Source organism: Lipophrys pholis, assembly GCF_963383615.2.
Source record: "Lipophrys pholis genome assembly, chromosome: 2".
Lineage (NCBI taxonomy): Eukaryota > Metazoa > Chordata > Actinopteri > Blenniiformes > Blenniidae > Lipophrys > Lipophrys pholis.
The window spans coordinates 18907113-18934038 of NC_137636.1; the positions used below are offsets into that span (position 1 = coordinate 18907113).

Consider the following 26926-nt stretch of genomic DNA (forward strand, 5'->3'; position numbering starts at 1 on the left):
AAATCCACATAAAAAAGTCTTGAATTAGTTGGAATCAAAAAAACTCCAAAAGAAAGAAACTGGGGGACAGTTCGAGTGTCTTGTACCTCACCTTTGCATTAATAATGAATTGGGTTAAAATAGTTTTTATTTTGTTGCATCACTCACAGAAACCCAATTATGTTTGCGATGTGAGGAATTCCTGAGTTCTGAGGAGTTGGACTTTCATTGGTGTTTATTTGCACATGTCGTCTGGCTGGTTCAGATGGCAACCACTCAGAGAAACTCTTATTTAATCTTTTAGGTATTTTAATTATTTATAATATTAGGGATGTTAAGTGTAAATTGCTTGATTGTTGTCATCTTACATCTTTCACCATTGCTCTTAAAGAAGCTTCAATGTATGTATTTCTGGCTTTTCAAACCCAACTCATTTGAACACTCCTTGGCCATCCTGACACGTTAATGTGACTTATTTCTCCTGATTAGCTCCTGAAAAGTATTTGAATTACTTGGGTTTGTGCTTCTGCTGTCGGTCTCGTCGTACTCACAAGTAAAGATTTCAGAGGTTTCTTTTATATTTCATCCTGTTATATTTTGCAGTCAATCTTAGCAAAACATTCAAGGTGAATGACAAGTCATGATTTTTATCTGTAAATCGGGCCTAATGAAAAATGTTTTTGTGCATCATTTGATGAACTCTGTTACTTTGTTCTTAGAGGTTGTAACAAAGAAATACGGCTTTTATTTTGTTGTTAAAAAAACAACACATTTTCTCTGTTATCTCTTCTTAAAATCGTTTGAAAGAGTTGTTTGAGCCGTCATTCTGCCATTTTTTTAGTTTGTCAGTTCTGCTAGATTAGGATGACAATAATTGACAAAGTATTCACAAAACTGGATAATTGACCCTTTACTGAGACTCGAAGTTTACTTAATGTGTAATAAGGTAAAATTGATCAAGTATGCTTATTCTCTATATAAAAATGTCTCTCCATAGTCAAAAACACAAAATCAGATCGAATTGTCGGCTTATTCAACAGACTTCATCATGCCTAAAATCTCTTTTTGACAATCAATAGTACAAGAAATTTAATGTCTGGGATGAAATTATAACAGAAACAATGGCTCTTCTGTATAGTCAATATAAATACGACAAAATAACAGCTGTGTCACACACAACCAAGTGTCAGTTTAAATATATTCTCAATAATCACTTGAAAAACAATCAAAACCAGATGTTTTGGCTTCAGACCTGAGATTGAAGTTTGGGTAGACTGTCTATCCTGTAGACTTTTATGATAGTAAAGTTATTCTCACTTGTAGACAATAGAGTTCCAGGTGAAGTCTCATATCTTGGCAGTGATAGAACCATTTATATGCAGGCAAACATTTAGGCCTGTGATAATCAAAGAAACATAAATACCATAGAAACAGAATCCCAGACAGGTCTGCAAATACACAAACAAATGCAAAACAAATAAAAGTCAATGGGTAAATTACACAATCGACCATCCTGTCTCAGTGTTTGCCCTGTGATGGACTGTGACCTGTCCAGGTTGCAATCTGTCTTCCTTGGGATTGGCACCAGGACTCTGAGGCCCACAACAGGATGAAAAGAAGATGGATGGATATTATAGCTCAAATAATTCTAAATGAACAAACAGTATGTCTCCAAATTAAGGTTAATCAATACAAATTTTGGATTTGTTTGACTTTGAAAAACCTTCAACAACATTGCAGTCACAATATAATGGCATATGCTTTATGGTTCAAATGTGGTTAAATTTATCTTTCATCCCATTCATAGGTGAAAATTTATTTTGTTTGACTCACTTTTAGGGTCACAGGTGACCCATGCTTGAAATTAAGCCTATTCCAGCTGTTATAAGCCCAAATCCAGGGTAGGTATTGACCTGGACAGGTTGCTTGCCTGTCCATTACAAGGTTGTTACACATCTTCACACCCATGGCAAGTTTGCAAACACTAATGTGCTTAATTTGCACATTTTTGAATTTTGGAAAGACAGAATATTAAAACTCCAGATAAATCCTCGCCCTTGAGGCCAGATTACTTTCTCTGTTGTCACCTTGGAGTAGAATTAAGACTGTAAATCAAATGCATAATGCATTGTTTGTGCGCATACATTTTTTCCCCACAGAGGCAAAGATCTTTAGACTTCTCGATGGCTGGAACTCCCAATTGCTTCAAGATGTGATTTCTTTTCTCGACTAAATCCGTGTATTTTTGTGTAGAAAAATATGCATTTGTTTAATACCTTGCACCATTAATGTTCAGAAATACGATCTAATCATTCTTTTAAAAACGATCTTAAATATAACCCGAGTTTCTTTTCAAATCCAACCGCGTGTACTTTACTCAAAATCTTCGGAAATGTTACAAGTAGCCCAAAATATATTTGGACATAGTTCACTGCGACGGAGAGACACGTTCAGCGTGTTTTATTTTTACGTAACTACGTTTGTCAATGACGTCATGACGCATCGTTGAACACGGATGTAAACAGTGCTTGTCGCTCACGTGGAAATTAAAGCGGTCATGGCGCTGAAGTTTGAGCGCTTTGTCAGCCCCGGGAAAGGTAACGGTGTGCGGGCGACCGCCAGGATCCGGAGAGGAGAGCTGGTGGCCTCTGCCGAGCCGCTGGCGTCCTGCGTGTCCCTCAAAGTGTCCAGAGAAGTGTGTCAGCAGTGCTTCACACGGTGAGACGGCTCGGTGTGCGGCTCAGTGCAGGCTGTGTGTGTGTGTGTGTGTGTGTGTGTTTGCAGCAGCGGACACGAGATGAATCAGTGGACTCACGGTCCGTCGATTCATAAATTAATAACGTTGATTACATTTTTTACATTTAACAGAAGCGATGTGATTTGCGTAACTGTCCACCAGATGGCAGCAAAGCTCTTTAATCACGAAAGCATCAAAGGTGACGTCCTTACTGAAGTACTGATGGGTAATATTTTAACTGCTCATAGTCAGTGGCACAGCTCTGGTTTCATCCACACACCCATCTTCTATACCAGAACAGTGAGACAAGCACACACTCACATTCACACCTAATTTTACGGTCACTATTTTCCTCATATTTTGTATTGTGGTAAGAAATAGAATAGAATAAACTAGAGTAGCCTTTATTGTCATTAAACATGTATAAGGAAATTAGATAGCTGTTCCTTTCACAATGCACGAAATAAAGAAATGTCACCTACATAAGTAGTGCAAAATAACCCCCCAAAATTGTTCAATATGTCAAAGAAGGAAACTCTGAAGAAAACGCAAACTCCAGACTAGAGTGCCCCAAAATTTGAGTCTGGGAGATCGCCACTGTGAGGTTGTTTTTAATTTTTTTTTGTTAATGGTGAGCCCATTTACAAGCAAAAAAACATCATTTCAAAAGTTCAGTTTTTAGATTACCGTACAGCAAACACAATTTAAAGTTATGTCCCACAAACACAGAATAAATACAGACAATTCAGCACATTTTAGTTTTGCATTTTCATGCTGTAATTTATTGAAATTCTTGCTTATTTCTTATCTGTAAACTTCTTCATTCATTGTTAGTATTGCATCTGAATATTCTTGTGAAATGAGAACATGACAGCAGGTTTAGTGTTTATTGCTTGTCTGTGAAACGTATAGTCATTATTCACACAAATGTAAGGATTCCCCCTCTATTTTGCATTTCCTGGTGGAATTTGTCCAGCTGAATATTTAATGGGAGCACTGCTGCTTTCTCTGCAGCAGCCACATCCACTTCATCAATCTAAATAGGTGTATGTGAATTTAATGACTCTGGCCAGGAGAGAGAAGAGCAAGAGATTTCTGGTGCAGGGGCAGCAAAGTGACTGAGGGCAACTTGCTGTGAAGTACCGTGGACCAGAGTGAATGTCGTTAAAGGTGATTACAAGGAGAATGGATGCAGACGTCCTCTGGGACAACAGAAAAATGTGTCTCGTGCCATCTTCTGATTCCCTCAACATCACGATCCAATAGAGCAGATCAGGAATGAATTGGAACCAAAAACACTGAGAAAACACAAGATGCTCTTGCTCTATAAAAGGAGCGGGACTTGGCACTTGGAACTAACACCTAACTATAAGATATAGAATAGTTGTGCTGTAAAAGTGTGTCTGAGTAGCTTTAGTTTGTTGCGTGTATTTTGTTGTTGGTTATTACAGTGAGGTTTCTGCTGTAGGGATATATGCACATGGTCTGTTGTGTACATAGTGTTGTGAGTTGTTCTGAATAAATAAGTGACACACTCGGCGACACACACCTCATTAAGCACACGGTGCAGTGAGCTAAATGAGGGGTGGTCCATTTCAACCTACCAGAGGGACAGATCCTCTTCTTGGGTTTCTGTCACATCACTGTCATATTAGGCAAAGTGTCGTGAGAGCTCAGGCTCCAGTTGTCAAATAGCTGTCACAGTCAGTAATCAGTACATGTGGCACTGCGGCATGTCTGCTTTATACACGCATAATGAAGTTAATGTGGTGGAGGGAACAGTTTTCTCCCTTTGACTGCCCAGGAGCCCCAGTGAGACTGAGTGCTGTAACTCACATCGCTTTGTGGTGGCAAGAGAAGACTGTTGCTATGCAGTAATGGCTGTGTGTGTCTTTGTCAGTGTGTGTGTGTGTGTTTCCTCGCTCAATTACTGAAATATAATCTTCGTCATTTTTCTCTGGTGAAAGTCTGGCTAACAAGTAACCTCCAGAGTGTGAATGTGGACAATTACTGTTGTGCAGGGTTTATACTCTGGGCTTATCATCAGTCGTTCAAAACTCTAGTCTGGGGCAGTGTGAACATTTTAGGGTACAAAATGTTATATAAAATGCAATGTTTGCTGATTTAATAATTCTACCGTGATCATGGCTGATATTTACTCAAAGGCAAAAATCTTTCATAGAAATCAGATATTGGGATCTTCTGCATGACTGGTGGGCTTCCAGCTTTGAGTCCCAGTTACAGCAGAAATGGCATCAGACTTAAAATCCATGCCCAAGTTGCTATGACTTGCTGTGGCAACTAGGAGACGCTGAATAGACACTACTACTACTACTACCACTATTTCTACTACTAAAAAGGTAATCCATATTTACTGTCAGATATCCTCAATGCTCCTGCGTCGGTGATCTGGAGGCAGTGTCTCAACAGGTCAGGTACTGTAACTGGCAGTAGCTGAACTGTCAAGGAGCATATTAACGTGTCATTGATTGCAAATACAGCTACGATTGAAGCTTAAATTTTCTGTTTCTGTTTCTTTCTCTCTTGGTTCAGACTTACCCAATCTTTTAGTGTCCTACTTTTCACCCGCATGATCGTTGACTCTAAATCCTTGCAGCAGCAAGTTTAGCGATAGATGCAGACTGTCCCACTCATAATTGCGATTTATTTGGTGATAAAACAGCAAATATCTGAGTTATGCTTTAATGTTTCAGTATGATTTGTGGCCCATCTACTAACATGAAGTGTGATTTACGACCCATCCCGTTACTAGCCATCAGTGGACATTTAAGGTGTATAGTGTTGCTTTTGTTGAGATGTTTACTTTAATACAGTCAGTAATCCTGATGTATGGGCATATTTACTTTGTGATAGGTTTTAATAACACACACACACACACACACACACACACACACACACACACACACACACACACACACTCACACACACACACACACACACACACACACACACACACACACACACACACACACACACACACACACACACACACACACACACACACACACACACACACACACACACTCTTAAGCCCTCTGGCTACATGCCTGAACATTGTACCTTGACATGTGTACAATATCTATATAGACTGCCATTCATGCGCAAAGATGAAGTTAAAACAACAGAAATCAATATAAAAATTACAGAGGTAATGTCTCTCCAGTGAGCTCCATTATTTTTCTGTAGGCTTGAGGCAAAAAGGTTGGCGCGTGTATGGTGGGTGTACAATAAGACATAGGCCATGGGTCAGACGACTTGTTTTTGTGATCTGAAGTAATGGCTACATCGGCACGGCCTGTGGGCCACACTCATCACCCTTTATTGATTTGGACATTAGTGAAGGATATGTAAGCTGTTTCACAACAACAGTTGTAGAACATAGAATTTGTACACACACACATCCACACACGCTTGTACATGGGCACAAAGTGGTAGTCACAGCGATTGGTCTCAGAAATGAGAAGTGTGTTTTCCTGATTTCACAGAAACACAATTAGCCTCACAGCGTGACTTCAGTCTTGAAAAATGCCAGCAAATATGCAGTTTGTGTGACTGTATCTCATTGCAAGAGATGAACTTCATGTTTGTGTGTTTGTGCGCAGGAAATGATCAGGTGGTGGGGGTAGGCATCAAAGCTGGAGTTAATTACAGGCCTTGAAGCTGAACGTTAGCAACGAGTGATAACTGCTGAGAGAAAACACACACACACACACACACACACACACACACACACACACACACACACACACACACACACACACACACACACACACACACACACACACACACACACACACACACACACACACACACACACACACACACACACACACACACACACACACACAATCGGGAGGATCAAATGTCCAGAGGTTAACAAACAACTGTTAGAGGTTCTTAAACTCACAGGAAGCAGGGGAAATAAGGGGAAATAATAGGGGAACAAAGGCAAACAAAATAGATTTGATCCTAAATTGTCATAATTTAAAGGACAACTACAAAGGGAAACAGCATTTCAGATGCAGCTGCGTGCTTGCTAATAAATAGAAAGAAAAAGAATATAAACTCCGAGCCAATGAAAGCACTGAAAGCTCCGGCAGATACTGACTTGTGTTTATAGTCTGCAGGTGAATTAGTAGTAAGATCATTGAAGTAGGGAGGCTCACTGCAGCAGACGGTGAGTAAAAGCTGTAGTTTGTGGTGCAACTTAGCAAGAGTGGCTGGTTAAACTGCAGAAAATCACAATACTGTCTATGATAAACATGCATATGATGACAGTGATTCACATTGCGCTTTACTTATGTCATTTCGGACCATCGTACCCAAGCTGGTTCCTGTTGCGGCCCACCATCTACAATGGAAACTATACGTATGGCAGCAGGCACATTCAGCATCAGACCTGAATGACTGAGCAACAAAAGATGGCTGGAAAGAAAGTGATTTCTAATAATCTCTGGCTGAGGCAGTTGATATTCTGGATCATGCAGTTTGGCAACCACCTGGATGTGGCTTTGGTTTGTCCCATCGACCATTTGCTCTGGCCTTCATGGTTGTCATCTTTCCAGCCTGCAGTGCTTTCTGACGGGAGCATCAATGCAGTCATTGTTGAAGAACTGTTTGAAGAACAGGACAAAGAGTTTAAAGCTTGAACCAGTGTTGTGATGTCCCCGGAGCAACAGGTGCAAAGAGGCCCAAAAAAGATTTGAATTCAAAGTGTGTGTCGTTCATACCACACGACTCGATCGCTCACATTGGTTCTTGATTCGGTCTCAGTTTGGTTCATTTCAAAGTTGCATCAACGTGTGGAAATACTTTGAGCTGGAAAGACTGACAGCCACAGATTTACCCGTTTGTAACTGTGAGGCAGAGAAAGGGAAGTTCCATGGAAAGATGGAGGTGGGAGAGACACAAAATCTCTGTTGGACAGAAAACACATTGTGTACACACTTTGATGGGTTTTTCCATTTGAGCTTGACAGACCACAAGAGCTCAGATATGTTTTGTGTGTCAGCCGAAGTCTTTCTATTTGACACCAATCTCTCACTCAGTGTGTCTCTTCAGACCACACGGAAAACACACACAGTTATATACATGCTTCTGAACAACAAATACAACGCTTAATGTTTATAAGGAGAAACTTTTGATTGAAAGTCTCAGCGGGGTTGTCTCACAGAAAATGATAAATTAAAAACAATCTTGACAGGTCTGAAAGGATTTTGATCTATTTTTTATAGGCTTGAGGTGTCTGTTGGCGCAGTGAACTAAATAACAAATCATGACATGGCTTTTCCAATCAGTCAGTATAAATATGTAATGTTGTTATTGTGTACAAGGATGATGTGAACATTTTTTTTTTTTCTTTGTCAGTGCACGAGTTATTAAACAAGCAAATAATCTCCTGGTAACAAGATTATATAACAGCCTTTTACCGCTGCTCGTCATTGATTGTTGTGTTATTGTAAATACACAGTGATGGAGTGAATTGTCAGCCCCAGAGGAATGGAGGATATGATGGACGGCCACTGAGGACGGTTCCTTCACGACTCAGAGTGGACTCTCAAATTTCCTTTTTTTTTTTTTTTAAGAGTCCCTGTGATGTGATTGTAGATTTGAGCTTTGTCTCATGTGTAGAGTTGTTTCTTTCATTTAACAAATACTCTGCCAATGCTATGCTCGTACAGTATGTTTTAAAGAGATATATGAAACAAAAGCAAGGTACCCGTTAAAGAAAACTTTATTAATGCTAATAGAATATGAAAAGTTATCCACCTTTGGATAAGGTGGATTTCAGTGGAACTTGTCCCCCAGAGCACTGAGCCATAACTTCGCTTTAATGTTTTGTTGTTTGTATTAAATTCTAAAATGATCTTGCACCACACAGACGGAATAGAGAGGCTTGTGGAAACCTGTAGGATTTTTGTTTCATTTGTGTCACGTTGAGTCCTTCTTTCTATCAATCCTCTCATTCTCTTTACCACTTGGTTCTGACCCAGTCATAGTTACAATGAAGAGTAAAAGTATTTATTTATTTTCATTTGTCATACTATATTAATCAGGGGAAAGGGAGATTAAACGGGGGGGGGGGGGGGGGGGGGGTTGCTCATGTTTTTTTTCTTCTATTTTTTGTTCTCTCCTCCCTTTTGTTTGCCATCTTTCCAATCCAACAACTTTCATCCTTCCTGATTTTTTTCCTCCTTTCGTCCTCTTTCCTGTTTCACTCCACCTTCTCCGTCATCTTCTCATGCCTCGTCCTTCAGATACATGGTTGTCAGTCCCACCTCTCTCTGCTCTGCTTCATTTCCACTGCAGACTATTTTGTTTGCATCTGTTCCTCTCTGCTCTCTGCTCCTCCCCTATGTTCTCTATCTCCTTCAGCTGGATACCCAGGTGTCTCTCTCTCTCACACACACACACACACACACACACACACACACACACACACACACACACACACACACACACACACACACACACACACACACACACACACACACACACACACACACACACACACACACACACACACACACACACACACACACAGCTGTATCATTTACAATCCAAGATGTTTCATGACGCTCAGCTCCCCGTGTGTGATGCTTGGTATTCATCTAGCAAGTATGACTGTGTATCGCTTTTACATCCATTTCTGAGGACTATATGTCTTCAAAGAAATTAAATGCTGAGCCTCCAGAGGATGAGCATTCTTTTTTTTTTCTTTTCTGGTACAGTTTTTGCTTTGCGCAACACAATTAATTGAAGTGGGTGCGTTTTCTCCAGAAAGTGTTTGTGTGTTGGTTCTCATTAGAAATCTGAATAAAGGCAAAAGACTCCCTGTAGATTCACATTATTCTACTGATCATAGGCGGTGCATCTGTTACTTGTGAATACTAATGTCTCTCCAACCTGAAGGCAGAATGCTAAAAGGACAACCTTAATTTAATCTCTGTGTGTGTGACTAGTTTTCAAATTACATCCGAGATAAATTCACTGACATGTAATTTTTTTTTCTTAAACTCATTTGCATCAGATTCAAGTTCCCGTTGCTTGTGACTGATCCTGTTGTTGGTTATGAACAGGAGTGGTGGTGTCGGGGTCAGCATTGTTGCTTCACAAAAAGGAGACGCAGGTGTGGAGTAGTTTGCATGTTCTCCTTGTGCCCGTGTTGGTTTTTGGCAGGTACTCTGGCTTCTTTCTACAGTCCATAAGATGGATGTATGCTTGTGAATGTCGGCCCTTTCACATTGTCTGACATGAGCCGTCATGGCAAAGTTTTGGGTTGGTGTGTGGATTTTTTCATTTGCACTGAAATACTGATCTTTTGGAAATTCACCTGTCAGGCATTTAGCTTGGAGAACATCTGCATGTCTTTTCCGTGGTTAATTCTCTGTGTACTCCAAAAATGCACTATTTATTACGTTTTGCAGTACTTTTCATATTTTTCTAAGAGAAACAAACAGTTGTAATTCAAATGCGATATAAATGGCCCTATGTTTTATAGCTTCTGTTTTGACTTTTGTGGGTTCTGCAAATAATTTGTCGTAAACTGTTAATTCTTTAACAACAAAACAAATACAACAACTTACACACACACACTCTTTCCCCAAAAATGATTAAGCAGCTCAAAACAACAACAACAACAAAGTTTTTCTTCATGGCTTGACATTCCCTTCAGGCTTTTTGTGTTCGTGTGCATGCTTTTTCTTCACCTTGATAAATGTGGAGACTCGTCCCATTTGAGTCCCTCCAGGTTTGAATGAATCATTCTCTAAACAGCCATTAAAAACACAGCAAGGGCTCTCCGATGGCTGACATGCAGCTGTTGTCTCTCCTACACAGACACTCTGGCAGCAGTGCTCTACACAGCAGTCACCAGTTTACAGTAAATTCCCATGTTGTTGTGTCCCTGCAGTGGTGCCATGGATGCCTGCTGTGTGTGTGTGTGTGTGTGTGTGTGTGTGTGTGTGTGTGTGTGTGTGTGTGTGTGTGTGTGTGTGTGTGTGTGTGTGTGTGTGTGTGTGTGTGTGTGTGTGTGTGTGTGTGTGTGTGTGTGTGTGTGTGTGTGTGTGTGTGTGTGTGTGTGTGTGTGCGCGTGTGCGTGTGCGGCCTTCAGCATGGCTGGAGCAGTAGGTGGCAGTAGTGTCCCTTGACCAAATGTTGCCCGTTTGCTCAGTGCTCCTTTTTCATGTAGCCATGTTCATTGTCTTCTGCAGCGAGGCTCACAAACAGAAAGTTTTTGCTGGAATTGTTTGTTTTTCCTGCTGTAGAAGAGCTAATTTGTTAAGCAGTTTTGTGTGGGACATGTTTCATGTTGTGTTTTGTGTTCACAAGCAGCCTTGGCAACAGGAACAAGACATTTATCAGACGAGCAGCCATCTCCTTTGAAACACAAAAGGGAAGTTATATTTCTGATAAGCAGGCTGCTGGTATTGTGCGGTGGATTTATGTTAATGGTTTTATTTTTACGTTGACACCCTGGTGCACCAGTACCTGTCATGAGTGAGACGAATCACATCGTTCTGGCCACTCAGCTTAGCCACCGAGGCACGACTGGACAACACAGTAACGAAAACCCCACTAATTATTAACATACACACGCCTGCACACACACACACACACACACACACACACACACACACACACACACACACACACACACACACACACACACACACACACACACACACACACACACACACACACACACACACACACACACACACACACACACACACACACACACACACACACACAGGGACATTAAACAAAATCTCATGGATACAGTGCAGCAGCCAATACTCACAGGGAATTAATTACCATGCTACACACACACACACACACACACACACACACACCTCTGAGATTTGCTGAGGTAGGCCTAATTAGGTGTCTGATAGCAAAGATGTAACAGAACTGACCATAGATACACATGAGAGTGCACAGATATACACTCTTGCATATCAATGGAAAAAAACAGCATCTTTCAGTCACTTCCACTCCTGATGAGTGACAGTTTCTATGTCTTTACTGTTTTTGTGCTGCTCTGGCTTGTATTCCTACTTAGAATCTTATTTTATTTCTCCATCCATTTCCATTTTATCAACATCTTTGTTCAGGATTTTGCTTTTATCTTGATAAAAAAAAACCTTCTTGCCAGCTTGTGCTTGTCAATTTGTGCAACTTAAGTATTGTCTAATTTGCAAGGTCATAAAAACAGAATGTTTGGAGGAAGAAAACAATAAATACAGGTAGGCAGACACATCCCCTACTAGGCGTACTTTATAATGTGTGATGGGATTATTTCAGTCTTTCAGTGACTTTCTTCTTATTTTGCTTTCACAATGGGATTCATTATAAACTGCAATTCTACCTTCATTACTTTAAGGAATACACTAAAGCTCATTGAGAGGATGGCATTGTATTCCATTCCTTTCTTTGATGCTGAAATTATACAAAGGGTGCTGTGTTCTTTCCTTTGTTATATTGTCAGATTGTTGGGAGGATATGATCTCTAGATTTAGTAATTCGGCTGAAGATCAGAAGTGATTCGTCTGTGTACGTATGCAAAGCTGACAAATGCATCATAAATGATCAGCTCATTCAAATGACTATATACCACATCTATGGGGGTATTATTGGTGAAAAAGGTTTACGCATTTGTAGTTGCGTATCGTGAGTTGTGCACTTGTAGGATTTGTTTTCTCTCTAGAGATACAACACATTCACAAATTCTTAATTACAGGTGGACAAATCCTATTTTACAAGTCCATCCATCCATCCATCCATCCATCCATCCATCCATCCATCCATTTTCTTCCGCTTATCCGTTTCCGGGTCGCGGGGGTGGCAGTCTGAGCACCGTCACCCAGATCACATTGCACTGATTAAGAACCTTTCCTGCGGGTGGTGAGCCCACGCTCACATTTTTCCTACAATTGTTGCAGTGAATGTGGTGAAAAATATTTTTGTGCACCTGTATCAATGTGAAGTTCTTCCCCACGAGTCACAGATTCTGTTTTCTTCAACTAGAAATCACGCATCGCGGCTTTCCACTGAGGTATCTGGTGAAAAACTACCCGTGCATTCAGTCAATGGTGAAAAAGGCGGTGCTTATCTGAGATTGGCTGATTTCTGTGTGAATGTGTAAGTGTTGCGTTGTATTTCTGGAGAGAAAAAAAATAAATCCTACAAATCACGATACACAACAACAAATTCCACTTTTACAAGTGCTCAAATCTTTTTCACCAATCTTACCTCCATACATATCTTGCTGCTCTGCATTATGAAAACTGACTAGTTGGTAATAGATTTTTTCTGTCATTTATCATCTTACGCTCCACATGCCTTCCTGACACAGTGACAAGAATGTTAGATATAAAGATATTTTTCGGAGGGACCCTGTTGGGTGAGTTTTAAGTATCAAAATTACTAAAGTATTGATTTGTGGTTAATATTTACAGACTTGAAAATTATTATTATTATTATTTTTTGCCTGGACTCTGACCAATTCAATCTGATCTCCATCCATCCATCCATCCATCCATCCATCCATCCATCCATCCATCCATCCATCCATCCAGAAAATTGTTGAACCTACTTTATTAGGCAAGGCAAATTTATTTATAGAGCACCATTCAAACACAAGGCAATTCACAGTGCTTTACATAGAAATAAAAAAATCCATTAAAGCATTAGAAATAAATAAAAGAAATGCAATAAACTTTACAAAGAAATAAAAGAAATATATTAAAATAAGCAATGAAGAATCTTAATCTCCAGTCTTTCCCACAACCACTGACCATACAGTCCACATTGTGACCACATAGATCCTTTGGATCTGCTTACTTCAAACATTTTATTATAGTACAAACTTCTTTTCAATTACAAATGGGTATGTGCATTCTGAGCCTAAATAATTTTTGCATTCTAGCCATGTGCAGGGTACAGTTTGGTGTATTGCATTGTGTCCAATCGCTTTATCATCAACAAAAACAGAGTTAAAAACTTAATACATGTTTAAAGAGCTAGAGGGAGATATGATTCTCGTGCCAAATGAATATGAAGCATCACAAATGGTGCTGATAGTTCTGATGTATTTGATTTTCAGCTGGATCAGGTCTTTGTTTGTGTAGGATTTTAAACTGGTTGATTGGATTTTAATTTGATGTTATTCTCATTTATTTATTTTTAAATGTCATTCTTAGTGACAAAATATGTTAAGTGAGTAATCCACTTATGTGTTTGAGTAACAAACTAGTTAATGGTTGGCATTTTCTGGCGGAAAGCATAGCTTTACCTCAATTGGCAATTTTTAAAATCTGAATATTTCCATAATAAAATTGACACAAGCTACTAAAAAGAAGTCTGACATTGAGAGGGAGAGATGAAGAGTGCTGAGAAAAAAAGATGTGCTATTAATTCAGTCTTCCACATGCTATTAATGAAACCAATTTAATGTTATTCATGAGTTTTCCTACTGTGCCTGCAGTCCAACCATGGACCTGCCATCCAGAAGACTATCACTTCACACAACATCTGACAGAGACTCAGAGGGAGAAGAAGAGCAGAAAAGAGGCAATGAGAAGAAAAGATAGGGAAAGGAAGGGGGTGACGGAGGAAAAGAGGGAACATAATAAGAGGACATGGCTAAAGATGAGAGAGATGTGCTGCTTGAGGATCTTAATCTTGAAAATGAGTCATTTTTATTAAACAAGACAGTTGGCCACTAATGAACCGATGAAGACTGAGGACGGTTATATCTCACTGATTTCTGTAGGGTCTTTCTGCTGTCTCTTCTCTTTATTTTGATTCCTCTTGCTCTGTTGTTGTGCACATCTATTTGTGGACTATGTTAAATAAGAAACTATATGCACTTCGTAAAGCGGTATATGTGCCTGACCTCAGACTGCTTCCTGCCCCAAGGCCAAAGTGGGGTCGTCTCTTTAGATTTGAATTATGAAACAATGTGTGAAACATACAGAGTGTGTGTGGGTGTGTTTCTTTAGTCCAAACCTTGCTGTATGAAGAACAGTAGGCACACAGTAGAAAGAAGATTCGAATGAACTCCCGACCTCTGAGATGTGAAATGCCTCCCTGTTGTGGTTATGTTTGTTGTTGTTACGGAGGTTGTCAAAGTAAAATATTTCTGATGGCTTCCTAATCGTATTGGAGAGATTTTACTGGCACTCATCATTAATTTGTCGCATTTTCTACTCACCCTTGTGTGCTTAAGATTTAATTTTCTTCTTTCCGGTTCTCTCATGTCGAGTGAGTCAAGCATTGAAAAGCCTGATAGCACGTCATAGAGAAGAACATACTCGGCCACATTTAGCCAAGATAAACCCTCTACAGTCCTGCTGGAATACCTGGATTTTGTGACTCTGTCTGTGTGTGTGTGTGTGTGTGTGTGTGTTAAGAGCTTATCAGCCTGGAGGCAATCACCATAACAACAGTTGCTGTAGTGTGCATTATTGCAGCTTTGTAACTGCATACGCAGTATTGAACAAACACTGCCCAGGTTTCTGTGTCTTTGTTTCATATCCAGCATCCATCTTCTCCAGATGTTGCATGTTAATACTGTTAATACTAACATTGATTACAAGTATCTTTCTTAGTCTTAGTCTTAGTCCAAGCTTTTTTTTCTCATATGGGATTTTGAGAAATTGAAAAGAAAACACATTGGTTTCAAAGTTCTATAAACAACATTAAATTGTTATCTTTATTTTTGTTATGAACAAGTGTCTTTCATCTCATTGTGAATACAACATTAATTTTGGTAAAATGGAGAATTGATACATTGTAATTCATAATAATGCATGGGCTTTTTTTCTGGGAACTGAAAGTGCTTATGTTGCATTATTCATTCACTCCATACTCGATGGTGGTAAACTACGTATGTAGCCACAGCTCCCCTGGGCGAGGCTGCCAAACTGCCCCATCAGCCCCTCCAATGACCACCAACCACTCACTCACACACTCAACACAGGCAGTTTTGGGGTTCAGTGTCTTGCCCAAGCACACTTCAGCATGTAGGCAAGCAGAGATGGGATTCAAACCGGCAACCTTCCGATTAGGAGAGAACCGCTCTACCAACCAAGCCATGCCGCCCCAGTTCATATGATTCATGCACACAAAGGTTTTTGTTGCTCTGGTCAAAAAATGTTTGAATGGCTGATTATGATGTAGTTTGTGCAGCTTGATAAACTGCAGGATTTTGACATTACTTGAAATAATCCCCTAAAAGTCTTTTGTTGTTTTGAGTTGAGTTGTGGATGGTCAAGGCATTATGAAGCTATTATATCATTAATGAATGGGGTATTGGTACTGGTTTTGGCCAAAGTGGTTTGCATTTTTCTTCACAATGTTTGATCATAGACGGTATACTTTCAGAAAAAGCCAACGTGCACAGCTCATCAGACTACAGAAGCCTTTTTGGCTGGAACCTTTGGGGTAAATATGGTAGTTTGTGCCCCTCCTGGTTTGGCTGCTTGCACACTGCATTTACCCCACCACAGGTTGCCAGGTGGTCTCGCTGCAGCTTTTTCAGTGGCACCAGATCGTGAGTATCGTGTTCGCACTTACCCTGCTGCTCATCGCTCAGCCCCGGAACTCATCTGGCTCCATCTAAAAGTGGAAGAAGTGTTAAATTACTCTTAAAGTTGCAGGGAGCTTGAGCCAATCCCAGCTGACTCCAGAAAAAGAAAAGGATTTACCCTTGACAGTTAGTAAAGGTATTACGAAGATCACACAGAGAATCTGACAGTCATATGAAGGAACTGAAGCCAGGTATCCATGCAAGCCGAGGGAGAGCGCCACTGAAAAGATGCTGGCCCATAATGAAACCAAATTTTCTTGCTGTGAAGCAAGAGTAACCACTACACCACCATACAGAATTTAATTCATATAATGATAAACTCACTTTATCTACAGATGATCTATTGGATCATGTAATACATATATATTAATCCTTGCTTATAAAGCATATCAATAAATCCCACCAATCTATGTCTGTGGATGAACACGTTTCCTTTTATACTGGAAAGTCATTTTCAAACCTATTTCAAACGGAGGACATCCATCTCTCTCTGATATCAAAGTGACCTATACTGTAATGTGCTTGAACATGAGAATGAATAATTGCCTCCCAAGGGCCAACATTTTTCTAGAGTTCTCCAAATTTAAGCGACAGGAAGAAAGTATAGACGTAAAATGGGGTTGTGGCTAGCGTCAGCCTTCCTGTCTGATCCGTGGAAGATGAATGGACTTCCTGTGAACAAACTCTTAGTGTGTGAGTTATTTTCTAGCTGCGTTAGGGTCTGACCTGGTCCTATCTACTCTTAATACTGAGCATTTCTTTTCTAACTGTGGGTGGCATGCCTGTTTCTGCTAGTTCTCAACATGATAAGAATAGCTGTGTTTTCATGAACCTCCACCCCAGAGCCTATAAATTCCCCTTTGGGTTCCAGATTTGAATGGTAATCTCAAATATGACACAGTGCCATAACAAGAGGAAGCAGAAGGAGATAAGAGTTATGGTGAGAGAGGATGAAAAAAGTATTGAGAGCGAGAAGGAAAGAGCAGGAAAGAGATGAGTGTTTTTGAAACTTGTACAAGCCCGAGTGGGCCGTGAGCCAAATACACCAGTCCTGTCTGGTCACATGCTGATAGACCAAACATTCAGAGGAAACACTTAACTTCTGTCGCTAATGTTGACCGGCTACAGCCTTTAGTCAGACTTCATCCATCATATATATGCTCCATTACCTCATGTTCACAGTCTGGGATTGAATCGATGATTTTATGAGTTTACAAAGGTTTAATGAACACTATTCAATAATGTTTGTCATCATACGATGAACCACAATAACTTTTAAGTTATTGTTGTATATGTGCTCATGCCCGATCAGTTTTGGCTCCTCTACTTACCCTAACTATTTTTTGGAGATTAATAGTCCGACAAAAACATTCTACAGATAATATGCAAGTGAATGCACAATATGAAGCTTCTTTATATCGCATACAGTATGTAGGGTATTAACTCCATGCTGCATGTGCTGATCATGTGCCCCACTCACCTGTCAGATCCATCCACTGCACTGTTGCAGGCCGGGGTGGGCATTCCTGGTCCTCAACGGCTGCAGTCCTGCATGTTTTTCATGTCTCCCTGCTCAAACACACCTGAGTTGCCATGACGAGGCTCTGCAGAAAGCTTGATAATGAGCCAGTAACTGCTGTCAGCTGTCTTGATGTGAGGACACATAGAAACCGTGCAGGACTGCGGCCCTCGAGGACCAGGAACGCCCACCCCTGGTTGCATGTAAAACACAAAACTGCAGAGCATGCACTGTTTAACTCTCCAGTATACACCATCACTGTTGTCATTGTTACACAACAAGCAGTGTCAATGCATGGTTGACTCATGTTGATCATTCATATTAATCACTAATCAGACTAATTTAGTGCAACACATTTAATGTTAGACTTTCATATCCGCTCATAAAAATGGTGAACTGTGCTGTTGAATCTCCGGAGCTTCAGTTTGGTCATAAAGTGGACAAGTTGAAATCAGTGCAAGTAACACAGCTGCTGCTTTTTCCCTCCATGACATTATGGCTCTAAGCACAGCTAGAGTGATAATTCATGCCCTTTGGAGCAAAATTTAAATAATAACTCAATATAAAGTATTAACTGGACAGATTTTGATAACTACATTAAATTGTCTGTCACTGTAGAATCAGTCATCAATATTGAATTTTCCAGAAAGGAGCAGCTGGGTGGAGGCTATGAAAGCCGTCTATTGAAGATTTTGCAGATTCTAACAATATTTTTACTTCATTCAGAAATATTATCCTTCTGTACTGGCTATACTGCTCTAAAGTAAAAGTGATGAAAAAAAGAGTATTTTTCAAAGAATTGCTTAAGAAAATTGTTTTTATAGGTAAAAAAAACAAAACATGATTATATTTTGAATTACTAAGATGCATGTTCCATTTGGCACTCATGTTTACTTTCTGCTCTTATGAAACAACATTCTTGCAGAATGAACTCCTCTTTTGAGTAATTTGGCAAATCTGAGTTTACTAATTAGTTGTTGTGCTGTCGTTATATACTCCGAAGGGGAAAGTCTGGCTCTTTAACTGTTCAATGCTTCCAAACTACCAGTTGAGTGCACAGGATATCTAGAGCTTTACACTCTACGCATCCAAAATAACACATTTGTTCTAACTAGAGTCAATGAAAACAGTGCTTTTCTCTATCATTCTGATACTCTAAAATACAATGTGAGTAAACCTTGTTATATCATAGTTGGGTATGGCTCATATTGACCTGTGACCAAACATGTGCGTTACTAGCGTGTGCGTGTGCATGTGCGTGTGCGTGTCTTTCTATGATGCATTCTTTCTTGGCTGTAATTGGCTGCATGAGGCAGAATGGTCTCTGCCGTGCGCCAGCTTGTTATCAGACTGACAGACAAAGTGGAAAGGACAGCAGTATCGCTCGGAGTACCACATCAGACCTCGGAGGCAGGAAACGCGCAAACACACAAAACACACACAAACACCACACATGGATGCTCTGCTGTCACACGCCGTCGCTCAAACACATGTAGGTGCTGTGATACTAACGGGCTGGGACAGACAGGAGACTGAACCTAATGTATTGCCCTTAGATGACAATCAAGTCAGAGATAGCTTGGTAGATAAAATTAGATAATGGATATACACAGTCAGCTTAACACAACAAATAGAAAAGGGTAAAATGAGATTGTTACACGTGAAAAGGTCAAAGCAATGACAGAAGCATGCTTGGATGGGTTTGAGGATGCGTTTTGCTACACTGCAGACAAACTCTATGCAGCGCTGTATGTAGAGCAGCTGAGTGTTTTTCATTTTAAACATTTCCAAGAGTCTTAGGAGGTTTTATACATTTTAAGACCTGGTATCATTCCAGCTCACTGAGACGAAGATTTCATCAGAAGTGTTTGTTATTTTTACAGTGGCCTAGAGGGCTTTTTGAAGAAGACTAATCTTTGAATCTTCTCCCTTCCTGTGAATGCTGAAGTAACAGACTTCTCGCTTTGTATCAGTTGAGTTGACAATCTGTGCAGATTTAACACAACTTCTTTATTCATTTTTCCCCTCTGTCTTCTGTCTAGACGCGAGACCTTGTTGAGATGTTCCCAATGCAAGATGGCTCGCTACTGTAATGTCACTTGCCAGGTACTGTGTGTGTGTGTGTGTGTGTGTGTGTGTGTGTGTGTGTGTGTGTGTGTGTGTGTGTGTGTGTGTGTGTGTGTGTGTGTGTGTGTGTGTGTGTGTGTGTGTGTGTTGGCACAGTTGCAACCTGTGCATCTGCTGCTCTGTTTTTTAAAATAACAACCTTCAATAAAAGCTGAATGAATGTCATTTGGTCTGAAGTGTCAGTTATAGTTAGTTCTGTATGTTTTAACTAGTTTAGCATTATTATATCAGGAAAAATCACACTGAGATTTACATTCTATGTTACCGTCCTGGACTGGCACTAAAACATGCAGAATTCACAAAAACAGAATTTTGCTATTATGCTATGAAAAGGAAATGTGCTTATGTATCCACAAAAACAACTGTATATATGTTGAAACAATTACAGACATCTCTCAACCAAAGTGTTTTAAGACAGTCTTGAATGCATTAAGGGAAATTGCCTCCCTAAGAGTTGGCGGGTTCTGCAGCTTCCTCGAGGCAGACGAACCAGCAAACTGAAATGAACTTTAGCATCGACTTTAGGTAAAGACAACAACATTAATAAGATAAATGAATCTGGATTCAGGAAATTAATATCAATCTGTGTAATTGTCTTAAGGTGATAAAAACATGACTGAAATGCCATTTTCCTGCAGAAACACGCGTGGCCTGGCCATAAGAGAGAGTGTAAGTGTCTGCGGAGCCTCTTGCCCAGAGTTCCCACCGACTCGGTCCGTCTGGCTGCAAGTCTCATCTTTGCCTTGGTATGTGTCTGGACAATCTCAACGTTCATCTCACCGAAATTATGTACACAAAGAGAGACACAATGCTACTTGTATTTTTGTTCTGTGCATACCTTTGTAAGCCATAAATGCTGATGTTATGCTGTGTATAGCCTATGAAACCCTGCAAATGCTCTCAGGAAATCTGATGCATAAACACTGCCCCACTTCACTGCAACAATCTCCAACAGAACAATGCAGACAAGATATGCAGTGTTTAGTGAAACTAGAAAACTGATGCCTCGCCTCTCTTCTTCCATGTAGTTGAGTCCATCTCAGGGCAGCAGTGAGGAGCTCTACACTATAGAGGAGCACAAATCACGTAAGTCCTGCTGGAGTATGTGTGGTCCTAAACACCGTTCAGCAATTAACCATTAAATCATCGCTTTGGTTTTATGTGATACAACGATTTGTGAATACATACAGTACTACCTCCTAAAATGAAGTGATGCAAGACATTCTGTGGGTTAAAATCTCTCTCTCTCTCTCTCTCTCTCTCTCTCTCTCTCTCTCTCTCTCTGTCATTAAAGTTACTTCACCAGCAAACCAGACAAAATTGAGAACATTTTTATTTTAGTATTCCATAAAGCAGTGCTGCTAACTCCACCACCGAGAATGAAACTCTCACTAAATAGGAAATTCTTGTTGCCAGATTTCATGCGAAAATCCACATTAATAGATTGTGTTGTTTTATGGCTGTTTGGATCCATAAGAAATAAAGAAAACACTATTCAAGGCTAGAGGATGATGGATGTGCCTTTAATTATAACCCTGCAACTGGGACACCTCTCTCACTCTTATTTATTTATTTTTTTTAAGATTTTAGTTTGTCTTGATTACACTACATTCAGTTTGCAAAATGTGTGCTTTTAATTTGTTTTAGGATCCTCTTATTCCATTTTTTTTGTTTATATTGATAATCCATGCACATGTTGTCAGAAAGATCCTACTCTAAGGTTTCATCTCAAATCACACCCTCGTTTTACACCACTTTTTGTGTTAACATTTGGAAGGTCATTGAAAGTCACATTTGACGTTAATCTGTTTAAACTTGCATTTTTTTTATCTCTTCAGACAAAATGAGCTTCCTCATCCGATGATTTGTGATAATTAGATATTTCAGATATTTCTAGTTATAGATGTAATTTTTGTAGTCACAGAGATGTTTGATTTCAAGTTTTTGTTCTGTAGACTTGAATTCAATGTCAGAGCAGAAGAAGGCGGGTCTCTCTCAGCTGGCGTCCATGTTAGAGCTCTATCTACTGCAAGAAGCACCTAACCTGACGGAAGAATTGAAAACAGCGCTGCCACCTTCCTGCCAAGACCTCCTCAGCCTCATCGCAAAGGTTGGCTTCATACATGTACACATATTATACATGTTTACTTTTGTAGGTAGCCAACTAGGAACGCGAGTGAGAGACACAAACAACTGTTTCCAGTTTTGAGCATCCCTTCCGGCACTTGGCTCTTCCCCAACATATGTCTGAGATTTTCCCAGCATCTGTAATCAGATCCGTCTGTTTGTGTATTCCCAGAACAACTACAGGTCTGACTCTCCTAAAACACGCCAGCTGTCTTCACTGGAATCTCAACTGCAAACTGTTTAGTGTGCACAAATGAGTTGGTCTGCATTTTGTAGCCCCTTTCTTCCCCATTGGCTTGTGACTCTTACACCAGTGTGTTTGTCCCATCACTGTAATTGAATGCGTGAGTAATGATGAGGTTAAAGCGTTCCCATATAACAAACATAAAAGCTGCAGATGAGCAATATTGAGCCAAATACTACAAGACATGGATGCTTAATGACTCATTTATTGTAACCACATGTGTTCAAGCAGAGATACATCTAAAACCGGTTAGTTTGCTTTGGCAGTGTCGACTCAACTTGTGCTGTGGTTCTCTGGTCTGGACAAAAAAAAAAGTGTTACTTTAAAGCACTGACATGTTTATTTATTAATTTTTTTAAACATCAGACAAAAGATTTAAACAAAACAAGGTGAACATCTTAAGGGACAATTATTCTGTGGTAGAACTTTTGGATATAATGCAACACAATGAATGTTGGATTATTCTGGTCAGAATTTCACAAATTTCTCCGTTATGAATATCAGTTATGATAAACTGAGACTGAAGTCCTTTATTTCCTATGTTTGGTCCATTTACGTACTTTTTGGCTGTTCAGCTTTCAGATTTCAAACATATTTTAATGGAACAGCACAAAAGTTGATTTGGAAGTGGACTGGGAACCTTTTTTCAGTCTCAGCCTGGTTGTTTAGTGCATTTTAATTCCCACAAATGGACAGCACTAAAGCTTGTTTTAGTTAGGTCACATGTGAGTAGAGTTAACTCATCTTTAGTTTTTAGAACACTGCTCAAAGTGTTCAATAAAAACAGACGATCTCTATTTAATATTAGGTATCATGCCTGCAGTCCCTGAATAAACATATCTGATAAAAGTTTGAATTCATCATAGGTTTAAAAAGCTAGCGGTATTAACTCACGATGTGGGGAAGTCATACAACTATATAATCTAGTCTGATGCGGTTATCAACAAGGTTCATCAGCAGGTTACACCACATAATCATACCTGTGATGTTTTTTTTCTTCATGATGAATGCTTTACATGGTGTGATAATCTGCACAGCTGTCTTTTACCGTTACTATCTGAAGTACTCTTAAGTGCTCAGCTTCGGGATAGTGGAGCATAGCTGAAACAATTTGTGCTGGAGCACCTCGATTCATCTATTGCGGTTGTGTTCAAAGTGTAGGTCGGGTCTCCCCTGGGGCAGAGAGTCGCAGCAGCAGAGTATTTTTTATTTTTTTTTTTAAATTTAGAGATTCTTATTGAGGGAAATACCTTAATGATAAACCATTAATTAGTTTGAAATAAAATGTGAAGATCTGAATTTATTTTATCCTCCTCTCACAGTTAAGAAGAAAAACAATCCTTGCGTTTCAGACTTTGAGACACTTCAAGGTGCTGTATACATTTGTGTAATTTCCCACAGGTCCTAATGGTGGCATTCAGATATAACAAAACTGTGTTCACACCAATATAAAGATGTCCTACTTCCTAATGCCTTAGGTACCAACAGCCGTGGAAACCACAAAAACTGCCAGTGTCGTCAGTGTTATACATCTAATACTGTAATGGAGAAATACCCAACAGCACACTGTGGTGTGTCTCATCTATTCAGACGTTCCAGCCACCTTTGCCCTGTAACTTATTGACATAATTCAAGATGTCAGCTACAGTTAAATCTGAAAAATTGCTAATTGAATACAAATAAGACTTTTACTTGTTGGTTCTATTATCAGTGATGTTTCTAAGCCAACCAAAAGGGGGCACTGTGAATGCATGCTCCACAACCCTACATCTGCAGTACAAAGAGGTCCCTCAATTCACTTTTTCTCTCTTTAATATTTTTCTCATTTGCTTTAACTGGCCATGCATCTCTTAGTAATTTCTACCTCTGTACTACTGTCTGTCCTCAGATTTTGGCCGCTGACTCTGTCCTCATTATTCTTCCTGTACTTGTAGCTCCTTCCATTGTTCCTTCCTGTCTCCCCCTCATGTGGTCTCCCACTTTAATGGTTTTAGTACATAACAAATGAGGAGTTTGTTATTGTGTACTTTGAGTGTTTAGTGTGCTTAACAAAATAGGCCATTACACTTTGTGTTTGTGTGTGTTTGAAATCTACTCTTGTTTCGTGGAGTGGGGATGGGGGTGGGTTTGTTTTCGTCCATAAAACCATTTTTTATGCTAATAGCACCTCTCTGTGCAGCACTAATAGTGTTGCGCAAACACACACATGTATGCCCACTGACACACACACATAGTGAAGCAGTACTCCTGCATCATTACTGTTCTTAAGACACCCAAGAGAAACAGTGAGAGAAACAGTGAGGTTGTGTGTTTGCATGTGCTGAGTGCAGCCTTGTGATCTACAAGAATTGTACAGTAGATGCCTGAGATGGTTTCTATCCAGGAGCCAATGTCATCACAGAGCAGCTGACCCGCGCCACAGACATGCTGATGTGAGATGATCATCCCTAACGTGCAACAAGAGACGTACAGAACTATCTGAAGTGACTGTTTCAGTAGATGCTGCACCTCTGTATCATTCATGAGGTCTTATACAGCATGTAAACTCCAGACAGAAAATAGGAAAAGTTGTGGTTTCTAGATTGTGTGTGTGTGTGTGTGTGTGTGTGTGTGTGTGTGTGTGTGTGTGTGTGTGTGTGTGTGTGTGTGTGTGTGTGTGTGTGTGTGTGTGTGTGTGTGTGTGTGTGTGTGTGTGTGTGTGTGTGTGTGTGTGTGTGTGTGTGTGTGTGGGGGTTAATATTTTTCATCACCAGTGAGCTGCTCCTACATTTGTGTGCACTTATTAAGATTGTTTCAGTCATACTTGCATGGGTAGGGTTTTTTTCTCCGATATGGGCTTTTGTCTGGCGTTGTGTGTGTGCGCATCCTGATCGTGTGTTCGTTTATTCAGCTTGCAAGTTTGTGTGTGAACTCGTGTTTACGCTCCCTCAGTCAGTACTGCACTGAGACCTATTTCTCACATAGACTTCGTGCATGTCTGACATGTTACCCCATAAAACGTCTCGTCTCAACCTGCTCCTGTGTGTGTCGTTCACTCATTCACTCTGCTGCCTCATGTCATTTCTGCCCTTTACTGACATTACTTTATTCACTCTGAGGCCAAGTCTCTGATGCTGTAGCTTTTGATAGAAGATTTTTATGTGGCTTGTGAAAAGGCACCTCACAGGCCAGTTGAAGCTTTTGAATTTTAAAAGTTTGAATTATAGAACTTCTAAAACTCTTTTATAACGTTGGGACCCTTGCAGCAAAACCTTTCAGTATGTACTTTAAGATAATGACATACAGTTTCATAAAATCCACCCTGTAGAAAGCTCGTGCATATATTTATGCTAAGCACGCTTTGTTATATGAGCTGCGTGTGATAAGATAACTATTACCAGATCTGCATTTTAAGCATTTTGCAGAGTTATCTATTTCTAAAACAAAAGTGGAATATTTTATGTAGGGGAACTGAAAAGCATGACTGTGGCATAAACTACTGAACATACACAGGACACAGTGCTTACTGGCACTCCAGAGAGATATTCTATTTGTTCTTTTATAGTTTCAAATTCTTTTCGGTCTGAAATAAAATACTTTATTAGTCCTGGAGAGAAATAATATTCCTGAGCATGCACAGCAAGGCTCCGTTCGAGCCACATTTCTTTTCTGGCAGTGGTTTTTGGCATCTGGGCTGAATCTCGCCATACCAGGACAAAGCATGTGCATTAGAGAGTTGGGAGTAAAGAATAAAAAGTGAAGATTAAAATGAATGGCAACAGAAATTTGGGTAATGCAAGAAAAAAAAAGAATGAGACAATAAGAAAACTGAATTGGAGGTGAAAGAAGGATGGGAACATGGAGTTCATACGCTGCTCGGTAAAAGGTCTGAAGTAGCTGTATTTATGGCTCTGTGTGTAAGCGCCTGTGACTGGGGCCCTTGGGATGGAAACACACACAGAGTGGATGAAATGCAACTCTCCCTGGGAAAGTATGTTGTATTGTTTATTACCGATATGGAGGGATGATTTATCACCGAGTGCACACACATGTTCACATACACTACACACCACCTGATGTCATGTGAAAGTGTGGAGCCAATACATTTCCAGACCTGTTTCGGCTTCAGTTGCAGAAGCCAGAATGAGGCTTGTGTAGTTGTACTCTCAAAATGTTTGGGATATTTGGCTCTTGAGTGAAATTTATACAAAATGTAAAAGTTTATACTACGGTAATATATCATCAAAGTAGCACATTTAAGTAGAAGAATGCAATGTCACTTCCTCATCTCATGTACTTTAATAAAAACAAAAGCTAACAACAGTGGAGGATATACCACAGTAAAAATTGTCTGTCTCAATAGCTTGTCATGAACTCTTAGGCATCAATTACAGCTTCTCAAAGACGTCACATGCTGTTCACAACTTCGGCTTATTGTCTGCTGAGTCGTGGCATCCCACTTTCCTTGAAGGGCCGCCCTCAGGTCATTGAGTTTCTGGGTACGGAGTTACAAGCCTCCACACGGCCCATAGATTTTCAATTGGTTTCAGGTCTGGAGGAAGTACAAGCTGCTCCATTAGACGTACCACGTTCCCCAAT

The 26926-nt window shown here is 40.0% G+C and overlaps 1 protein-coding gene across 1 annotated transcript in view; it reads left to right on the top strand.

The window, feature by feature from the left end:
* Nucleotides 1-2473: 2473 nt before the first annotated feature.
* The window catches only part of smyd3 (SET and MYND domain containing 3), a 77448-nt gene continuing 52995 nt past the window's right edge, over nt 2474-26926 (top strand). Inside the window, exons 1-5 of the mRNA XM_080458784.1 lie at nt 2474-2697; nt 19893-19956; nt 20616-20723; nt 21006-21063; nt 21933-22087. Coding sequence (XP_080314910.1) covers nt 2537-2697; nt 19893-19956; nt 20616-20723; nt 21006-21063; nt 21933-22087 — 546 coding nt within the window. The 5' untranslated portion in view covers nt 2474-2536. The remainder of the gene's footprint in view (nt 2698-19892; nt 19957-20615; nt 20724-21005; nt 21064-21932; nt 22088-26926) is intronic.